This window comes from Salarias fasciatus, assembly GCF_902148845.1.
Source record: "Salarias fasciatus chromosome 23 unlocalized genomic scaffold, fSalaFa1.1 super_scaffold_20, whole genome shotgun sequence".
Classification (NCBI taxonomy): Eukaryota; Metazoa; Chordata; class Actinopteri; order Blenniiformes; family Blenniidae; genus Salarias; species Salarias fasciatus.
In genome coordinates this window covers 1,528,814-1,539,692 of record NW_021941230.1, presented here as the reverse complement: position 1 = coordinate 1,539,692, position 10,879 = coordinate 1,528,814, and the positions used below count along the sequence as shown (strand labels likewise).

General features: G+C 39.7%; 1 protein-coding gene and 1 long non-coding RNA gene across 2 annotated transcripts in view; both read right to left on the bottom strand.

The window, feature by feature from the left end:
- Nucleotides 1-10,879, bottom strand: part of LOC115384152 (neural cell adhesion molecule 2) — a 188,059-nt gene that overhangs the window by 37,418 nt on the left and 139,762 nt on the right. The window contains exon 6 of the mRNA XM_030086491.1: nucleotides 7,564-7,681. Coding sequence (XP_029942351.1) covers nucleotides 7,564-7,681 — 118 coding nt within the window. The remainder of the gene's footprint in view (nucleotides 1-7,563; nucleotides 7,682-10,879) is intronic.
- LOC115384186 (uncharacterized) lies at nucleotides 1,890-2,375 on the bottom strand. Its single transcript, XR_003930851.1, has 3 exons — nucleotides 2,330-2,375; nucleotides 2,181-2,186; nucleotides 1,890-1,946 (listed from the first exon to the last, which is right to left on the bottom strand). It is a non-coding gene; the product is annotated as an uncharacterized LOC115384186 (long non-coding RNA).

Below are 10,879 nucleotides of genomic sequence, written 5' to 3'. Positions count from 1 at the left end.
ACAACAAGTATTTTACTTTTTTTCTGAAGTAATGCAACCAAAAATTGTTTCAAGAATCAAAACGTCAAGGGATTAAAGAATAGCATTGATTAGAACTTTTCGAAATAAGAGTAAAGGAGTTCAAGGTTGAGATTCAGGATTCAGTCTTTAAAGAGTTTCAATGGTTTCTCCAGGAAATTTGATGGAAAACAGGAAGTTAAGATGAAGGATGGTTGGTTGGTTGATTGAATGGTTTATTAGCTAGATGGATGGAAGGTTTGTTGGTTTGTTGGTTTGTTGGTTGGTTGGTTGGTTGGTTGATTGGTTGGTTGGTTGGTTGGTGTGTTGGTTGGTTGGTTGGTTGGTGTGTTGGTTGGTTGGTTGGTTGGTTGGGATGGTTGGCTGGATGGCTGATTGGTTGGGATGGTTGGCTGGATGGCTGATTGGTTGGTTGAATGGATGGGTGATTGGATGGTTGGATGGTTGATTGGATTGTTGATAGTTTTGTTGGTTGGTTGAATGGATGGTTGATAGTTTAGGTATTTTAGTTTAGTTTAGTTTAGGTATTTGGTTCATTGAATAACTGGGTTGCTGGATGGGTGCACTGGTGGATGGGCAGTTGGTTGGATGATTGGATGAATGGTTGGCTGGTTCGTTGGAAGAATGCATGGTTAGATAATTTGTTGCTCGGTTAGTTGCTCGGTTAGTTGGTTGTTTGGATGATTGGGTGGTTAGTTGGATGCTAATTGGATGGTTGATTGGTTGGATTATTAGCTGATTGGATGAGCAGTTGGTCAGTCGGTTGCTTGGTTGATTGGTTGGATGAGTGGTTGGTTTAGTAGCTGGATGGATGAACAGTTGGTTGTTTGGATGATTTGTTGACTAAATGATTGGTTGATTGTTTGGTTGGACAGTTGATTGATAGGTTGGTTGGATGCTTGGATGATTTATTGGTCGGTCGGTTGGTTGGTTGGTTGGTTGGTTGGTTGGTTGGTTTATTCAAAGAATGGATGGACAGTTGGTTTGTTGGTTTGATGATTGGTTAAGTGGATGGTTGGATAGATGGATGTGGTTGGTTGATTCATTGGTTGTTCAGTTGATCATCACAAAACAGATGAAGCTGAATCCACTTCATCACAATTAAACATCAATCACACCCCAAACATTAAATTTGTTGACAATGCCTTGACTTTAACCAGATCACTGTACCCATCCAAGAAAACCAGAGGAAAGATAATTTAGACTCAACATAACGACTCCTGGAGGGAATGAAGGGAGGCGGCATCTTCAGTGGAATGTCATTACCAGTGACTGACTGCTGACAGCAGGGCCATTACCCAACATGCACTGGGCTGAGGAGGGGAACAGGAGGCACAGGAGGGGGGGAGGGGAGTAAATTGGGTTGTGATTGTTTACACCTCCCCGTGTCTCCTGGCGGTGTGATGGACAATGTTTTAATCGTTCAGGCCCGAGAGGACGAAGGACGGAGGGAAGAGGGAGAGGATGGATGGAGGGATGAGGGGGGAGGGGGGAGGGGGGAGCGGGGTGGAGGGAATGGGCCGGGGGGGTATAGGACTCACAGGAAGAGAGGATAAAAAATAAATGAATAAATGGCATGAAATTTATTCTTTTAAAAGAATATAAACCTTGACTTTGTACAGATACTAAGTACCAATACCAGTGCTAACCTTTACCTAAGTACAGATACCAAGTACCAACACCAGTACTAAGCTTTAGTTACTGATACCGAGTACCGATACCACAACTCACCTTTAGCTATGTACTGATACAGAGTAACTATATCGAGTACCGATACCATTACTGATTAACCACCGATATTGGTACTAACCTTTAGCTACTTACTGATACCGAGTACCGATACCAGTACTGACTAACTACCCATACTTGCACTAACCTTTAGCTATGTACTGATACTGAGTACCAATACCAGTACTAACCTTGAGCTACTTACTGATACTGAATACCGATACCATTACTATCCCTCAGCTACGTACTGATACTGAGCATCAATACCAGTACTAACCTTTAGTTACTTACTGATACAGTGTACTGATACCAGTACCTATGGCAGTACAGATATCAGAATCGATTCCAGTACCAACCTTTAGCCATGTACTGATACAAAGTACCAATACAGAGTACCGATACAGTACTGATTGAGTACCAATACCAGTCATAACCTTGAGCTACTTAGTGATACCAACTACCGATACCAGTACCAAGCTTAACTACGTGCAGATACTAAGTACCACTACCAGTACTAACCGTTAGCTACGTGCTTATACAGAGTAGCAATACTGAGGACCGATACTATTACTGACTAATTAACGATACCAGTACTAACCTTTAGTTACTTACTGATACCGATCACCGATGTCAGTACCAATAGCAGAACTAACCTTTACCTATGGACAGATACTAAATACCAATACAGGTACAAATGTTCACCTCCTCCATGCAGAATCGGCCTCTCCTCATCTGTTCAATCCCTTTCATAACTCACAGAAACACCAGTAAATCCCAATTTAACTAAATAAACTCATAAAACAACCACTTTCTAAAAGTCGCTCCCCTGAAACTCTTCTCCCACAGACTCTAACATTTAATCCTCCCTGAAGCAGAACATCTTTCTAAAAGCAGCCATCGATCGCTCATCCCTCCACAATAAAAGCTTTGGAATTGCTTGAGAATTAAACTGCGGGTCTTTAAGATGTCAGGCTATTATGTATCATTACGTCGTCATGGCAACAGGACAGCAATACAACAGAACCACGTTCCTCCGTCTAGGAGGAAAACAGCGTTTCTCATCTGTTTCGGTTGTTTATTTTCTCTCCAGGGACACTTTAGCGTGATTTAAAGGGACTGTTCCCTCCAGGCGGCCATTGATCAACACCGTAATTGAGAACAGAGAGAAAAACAACGTGAGAGGGATGGGGGGGGGGGGGGGGGGGGGGGGGGGGGGTGTCACCATCACAAAGATAAACAACAGCGGGAAGAGGAGTGAAGAGGAAGAAGCACTGTAGGGATGCACGCTGTAGGAGGAATCCTGTTGTGACAGTTGAGGAAAATAGAGGAGGAATCCTGTCTCTATGGAAACAGGAGAACGACTGTAAATCATGAAGAAGACCGAGTGTTTTTAAAAAGTCCTGTTTTTGACTGTTCACATGACAACCAGCATCGACTGTTTCCAGAAAATGTTTTTGTTTTTCGGCCTGCTTACATTATGATGAAATGTGACTGTTTTCAAAAGTGCCGTGCTCGCCCGTTTCCATGACGACAGAGACTGATTGTTTCCAAAAAGTTTCAGTTTCATTTTCCCCTGTTTACATGACAACTGACATTAATTTTTTTTCCATGTTGTTTCCATGACAGCAGATGCTGTGTGCTTCTGGAAAGTGACAATTTCAACCGTTTCTCGCCTGTTTGGGTTGTTTTATTTTCTCTCCAGGGACACTTTAGTGTGATTTAAAGGGACAGTTCCCTCCAGGCAGCCATTGATCAACACCGTAATTGAGAACAGCATGAAAAAGAACGTGAGAGGGATGGAGAGGAGGGGGGTGGTGTCACCGTCACAAAGATAAATAGCAGCGGGAAGAGGAGTGAAGAGGAAGAAACGCTGTAGGGATGCGACAGTTGAGGGAATTAAAGGAGGAATCCCATCTCCATGGAAACAGGAGAACGACTGTAAATCATGATGAAGACTGAGTGTTTTTAAAAAGTCCTGTTTTCGACTGTTCACATGACAACCAATGTCAACTGTTTCCAAAAAATGTTTGTGTTTTTCAGCCTGTTTACATTAAGATGTTTTCAAAAGTGCTGTGTTTGCCCATTTCTATGACGACAGAGACCATTTGCTTCAAAAACATGTATTTTTTGCCTGTTTACATGACGACTGACATGAATTTTTTTTCAGAAAGTGTTGTTTTCATTTGTTTCCATAACAACAGATGTTGACTGTTTAAAGTGTTTTTTTTTGCCTGTTTACACGACAAATGCTATTGATTGATTCAAGAAAATATTGTTTGTTTCGATGACGACAGATTTTGAGCAGTTCTACAAAAGGTTTTCACCTGTTTCAATGATGACTGATGTCGAGTGTTTCCAGGAAGTGTGGTTGTTGCCTGTTTACATTACAATACAACTTGACTGTTTCAAAAACCAGCATTATCACCTGTTTCTATGTCAACATAACTCGATTGTTTCAAGAAATTGTTTTGTTTCCATATCGACAGATGTGGTACATTTCTGGAAAGTGACATTTTCGGCTGTTTCCATAACAACAGATATTGAGTGTTTCGAGAAAATGTTGCTTTTGCCTGTTTCCATGACAACAGAGACAATTGTTTCCAGAAAGTAGTGTTTCCATCTGTTTACATGACGACTGATATTGACTGTTTCCAAAAGGTGTTGTTTTTGCGTGTTTACATGTCAACAGAACTCGATTGTTTCAGAAAACCGTTGCTTGTTTCCATGACGACTATTGTCGACTGTTGTTGAAAGTGTGGTTGTTGCCTGTTTACATTACAATAGGACTTGACTGTTTTCAAAAAGTATCATTTACGTCTGTTTCCATGACGATTGACTTGGAATTTTTCCAGAAAGTCCTGTTTTTGCTTGTTTATGCGACAATCCAAGTCGAGTGTTCCAAAAAAGTGCTGCTTTCGACTGTTTCCAAGACAACTGACAGTTTTTCCAGAAATTGTTGTTGTCGCCTCTTTCCATGACGACTGATGTTGATTGTTTCAAGAAAATGTATTGTTTCCATGACAAAAGTCTGAGTGTTTCCAAAAAAGTGTTGTTTTCAACCATTTACTTACAACAGAGACCGACTGTATCCAGAAAGTGTCATTTTCGCCTGTTTCCATGACAACAGAACATGTTTCAAGAGATTTTTGTTTGTTTCCATGACAACAGATGTTGTGCACTTCTGGAACATGACAATTTCAACAGTTTCCATGACAACAGATGTTTAGTTTTCCAAAAAGTGTCGTTTTCAACCGGTTTCCATGACAACTTACGTTGGATTTCTCCAGAAAGTGTTGTTTTCGTCTGTTTCCATGACAACAGATGTCGTGCATTTCTGGAAAGTGACAATTTCAACAGTTTCCATGATGACAGATGTTGAGTGTTTCCAGAAAGAGTTGTTTCCGCCTGTTTACTAGAAAGTCTTGTTTTCACCCATTTCCATGACAACAGACACCGACTGTTTCCAAAAAGTGTCGTTTTCGCCTGTTTCCATGACAACTTACAAGGGATTTCTCCAAAAATTGTTGTTCTCATTTGTTTCCATGGCGACAGAGACTGACTGCTTCCAGGAAAGTGCTATTTTTGCTTGTTTATATTACAATAAACGTCAAGTGTTTCCATGACAACCAGAGCCGGCCCTCTCTATAGGCGAACTAAGCAGCTGCCTAGGGCCCCGCAGTCACGAGGGGGCCCCCAAACGTGTAACGTGTAACCCAGGCAGAGGCGTAATTTACGTAGGGTTGGTGGGTTATGAAAACCCACCAACCAATATTGTGGTGAAATCCACTGCCGAGGATTTTTGTTTGTTTGTTTGTTTAAATCCGAGGTGGAATGAGCGCAGCAGCAGCTGCATTCTCTCCGGCCAGAGGCGCCGCTACACATAGGGCCCGAGCTGGAGGGGCCCCGAGGGACGACTGACATCAGTCAGTTTCAATGACATATTAAAGGCGCTACACTAGACGCTGCAACGACAGCGTGTCGAAAATCCCGACAGATGGCAGATATCAGTGACTTGAAATCCCCCGTATAATTTACAATGACACGACGGGAACCTACCTAATGGGGCCATGACTGCATTTGCACTTCATGCCACGAGGTGTGCTGTTTGCATGTTCAACCTTATTTTACACAGACGCCACAGAAGAAGAAGGGCCCCTGAAGTGCAGGCTGTCTCTGCATGTTATGAGAAAAAGCTGGCAGGACGTGGTGATATGTTCAATGATGTGATGCACCGTTTTTTTCAGTAAAAGAGAAGAACTGAACGATCGTTTCTGCACATTTTATTTACTTAGTAGCAACTACGCTGTATTACAAGTAGTTCCTGTACTCAAAAGACCAGATTCCTTGCGGATAGAACATGCGCAATATTGTTATTATTATTGTTTACTGCACTTTTTTGGCTTTTTTTCTGTCCTCTATTCTTGTGTGCAGTGCGGCATGCCAAACGTGCGGGCCCCTTTGACACACAGCTAAACCTGTGCAGACCTATCTCTCTCCTCCCACAACATGCACACACACACACACACACACACACACACACACACACACACACACACACACACACACACACACACACACACACACACACACACACACACACACACACACACACACACACCCTCCTTTTGTGCTGCCTTCACTGCACTAATACTGTAGGAATAATGAAAGTCATACTGAACAATTAACAAATAGCAGATCTGTTTTAGTATATTCTCTGCTTCAGTAGGCCCAGTCTTGTAGTTTGATCTGATGTAGTCTAATCTTATTGCCGATGCACTGCTATAACTTTTTATTCTATCTATGTATTTAATTTATTTTATTTTGTATTCATTTTTTTTTTTATTTCAAAAGGTACAATAAAATACTCAAGGGTTGCATATATATACTGTGAGGCGGGGCCCCCAATTTTATCCTGCTTAGGGCCCCCAGATGTACAAGGCCGGCCCTGATGACAACAGAGCCCAAGTGTTTCCAAAAAGTGTCACTTTCTCCAGATTCCAACAGAACCAGAACATTGTCACAAACTTCTCATAAAAAAAGAGAAATACTTGAAATCCTCATCCTGCTGTGGCTACATTTGTACAAAAACAAACAAACAAACAAAAAAAATCTGCTTTTCCAACAGCTGCGGTCCTCGGGAGATGATTATTAAAAAAAAAGTATGAAGTGATAAAGTTTATCTTCGGAGGAGCAGAGAGGTTTTCAAAAATATCCGCCGAGTGGGAGGAAGGATAATTACATGAGGAACCGTGGAGGAAGAGTCAGACGCTCTAGGTTCATATTTCTACGCTGCTGTTTGAAGAAGCATTAAAGTATTTTAAATCCATCTGGAAAACTGATCAGTGTGGTTCTAGAACATCTCTGGGTCTCGAAATTCTGGTTCTAGAATGTCTCCTTTGAGTCTGATTCTCAAAAAGTCTGAGTCTGGTTCTACTTTATAAAGCATAGACCTATAACATATATCATTTCTGGTATCCCAATTCATCAAGTTGCATCACATTTATTACATTTATTATTCTACACATCATAGATCTACTGTATAATATATGACACTTACAGTATCCTAGTTCATCCTCATTCTTGTTGATATATTGTTCTAGTGTGTGTTTATCTATCCCAGGCAAAATCCTCTGAGTCTTTTTCGACTCTATAAAGCTAGATCTATAATATGTATGTATGGCTGTTCTTGTATTATATGTCTACGCTAGGTGTGGGTGTTCTAGTATCATAGCTCTACCTGTGCCAGGTGACCCAGGGTTCTAGTATCATAGCTCTAACTGTACCAGGTGACCCAGGGCTCTAGTATCATAGCTCTACCTATGCCAGGTGACCCGGGGCTCCGGTGACCCTGAGGTCATGCAGGTGAAGGTCACAGACTCCTGATAGTCTGCCGTGGCATTGAAGGACTGCTGGGAGATGGTCAGCACCGGGGGCACTGCAGGAGACACAGGAGGTCACAGGTCAAAGGTCAAAGGTCAGAGGTAATCCATATACAAATCAACCTGCCTTGACTTTGAGAATGAAAAATCGATGAGTCAGCATTCAAATCAGATTGTAAAACGAGGATTTGTTGAACAAGGTCGACGAGGCGTCTGGGGACCAACACAAAGACAGCTGCCGATGCGTTCAGGGTCTGCAGGAAAGGTGGGATTTCGGGATGTCTCCTTGGTTCTACAGTTAAAAGTTGTTTAAATCCAGACATGTGTGATTTTTATGGAATTTTTCTCCAACAAGCAGCAACCTGGAAACAACACTGTGTTCATATCTGTTATTTATATTTCTGTTGTATGTAAGTGTCTGTCTAAAAGGCAAATTTAAATTACATTTCATTTATATCTGTTAGTTTATATCTGTTATTTATTTAATTATATCTGGCTTAGATTTATATTGTAAATTACAATTAATTTCTGTTAGTTTATATCTGTTATTAAATTAGATCTGTCTTTAATTCATATTTAAATTATATTTAATTTTTCTATTTATGGTAGGATAAAGAATGGCTAAATATGGCTGAGTTAATAATGAAACGACAGCAGAAGTTTCTGGAAAGAAGACCAGTGGGTTGATTTCACAAGTTTGTCCCCCGTTACCGTGACAACTGTCAATCAAAAGCCAATTGTTCTGGAAGTTTTGTACATTTAATATGGATACGGCTGTATTTTACCATTCAAGCCCCTGTTACCATGACGATATTCAATTAAAAAAGCAAGTATTTCGTTATGTTCTGTCCATTTATTAACATTTTACACGTTTCCATGGAAACTGTTGCCACATGATTCTAAAACCGCCAATTTCTATTTAGTTGCACGTAAACCTGGTAGTGATTTAAATACGATCGAAATGCGATCAAAGAGCCATCTCACTCTGTGACGCTTGACCGGCCGCCACACCGTCCCTCCGCCTGTAACTCCGCCTGTAACCCTCCCCACCCCCGCCCCTACTAATGTAACAGCGAGGCGTCGAACTCCACCTAATAAAAGACTGAATCTCCTTCAGTTCAGCTTCTCGCTTCTAAAGTGGATCCAATAAAGCTGCTCAATGAGCCGCGGACGCTTTCGGCGCCGCTTTTCGACCGCTGGCCGGGAGTCCCAGGGAGGGGGAGACCCGGGGAGGGGGAGACCCGGGGAGGGGGGCGGGGGGAAACCCTCTGAGGGAAGAGCGATCAGTGGACTCTGACAGCTGCTTCACTTTCTGCCCAAATTATTATTTTTTTATTCTCATATTTTAAGTTTTTTACTTTTTTTTAAATATAATTTAGTTAGTTAGTTAGTTAGTTAGTTAGTTAGTTAGTTAGTTAGTTAGTTAGTTGCCATGGAAATAGGAAACCTTTCTGAAGCGAAACACTTTCTGGAATGAAAACACAAAAATGATGCATTTCCACTTGAATATAATATAACCATATAAAAATGAAAACAAAAAAAAAATCATGATTCCAATAAAAATGGATCTGAATTTCAGCAGCATTGCCCTACATGCTAGTATTTCTCTTGTTTCCATGGAAACAGATGTTCAAAATATTGTCACATAGGGAGGAACAGCTGATGGGAGGACCTTTAAAGGCAGGAGGGGGTCTTATCAAACTCATTTTCAATAGTCTCTTTGGGGCTGTAACAACTGAAACGGAAGACAGTTTTATTTATTTTTTCATTTATTTCAATCAGATTGAGTTTGAGACACTCCACACTCTGGTATTTTTCCTACATTACCACTTTAAAAGGTCTCTTGAAAGTATTACAATCACAGATTTTTTTTTTATATTTCTTTCAGCAGCATCATCAAAGGATAGAAAGTCGAGGTCTGTGGTCTGTGATCCATGTAGGATCTGATTAAACAGGTTGGCTTTCTCTGTCAAAATGTTAAGAAATGACTGTGTTGTAATCGATGCTTTATAAATAAAGCTGAATTGATTGAAAATTGAGTGAAACGACAATGTTTCAAGTGGATAAAGCAGCATTTTTGTGCTTCTGTGTCAGGAAAGCATTGATTCTGTAGTGATGACGTCTGTTTCCATGGAGACATGGACATTCTGTGTTTCTGCTTCCATTAAAGCTGAGTTGAAGCTTTTGAAAGATCAGAATTTAATCATGATTAGCTTTTAGCTTAGCATCGCAAATGTGCGATATCTGAAACTCATTAGCATGTAGCAATTAGCATATAGCATCACCAGTGTGTGAGCCCTGAAACTCTTTAGCATGCAGCATGTAGCATGCACCATTGAATCAGACTGGAGTGTTTATATGGAGCAATGTTAATCAGGCTCTTTTATTGACCATATAAACACTTAACCATTTAACTATATAAACAATTCGATCTGACTGAAAGTAACCACACAACCACTTTAATCTGATTAAATGTAACTATATAAACACTTCAGTCTGATTCAATATATAAATACTTTAATCTGATTAAAAGTAACCATACAAACACTTCAATCTGATTAAATTTATCTATATAAACACTTCAATCTGATTCAATTTAACCATACAAATGCTTTAATCTGATTCAATTTCACTATATAACCACTTCATTCTGATAAAATTTAACTATATAAATGCTTCAATCTGATTAAATAAACTATATAAACGCTTTAATCTGATTAAATTTCTCTATATAAGCACTCCAATCTGATTCAGTTTCACCATATAGCCGCTTCAATCTAATTCAATTTCACAATATAACCGCTTCATTCTGATTAAATTTAACAATATAAACACTTCAATCTGATTACATTAAACCATATAAAGACTTCCATCTGATTATTTTAAACTAAATGAACACTTAAATATGATTTAATTCTACCACATAAACACTTCAATCTGATTAACTTTTCTATATAAACACTTCAATCTGATTCAATTTAACCATATAAACACTTCAATATGGTTATTTCAAACTATATGAACACTTAAATGTGATTCAATTTAACGACATAAGCACTTCAGTCATAGACATTTTTCTATATAAACACTTTAATGTGATGAAATTAAACAATATAAACATTTCAATCTGATTCAATTTAAGCATATTACACTACAATCAGATTCAATGTGACTATATAAATACTTCAGTGTGATTAAATGTAACCATATAACACCTTGTATGTGTTTGAATTTCATTCTTTTGGTCATAAATT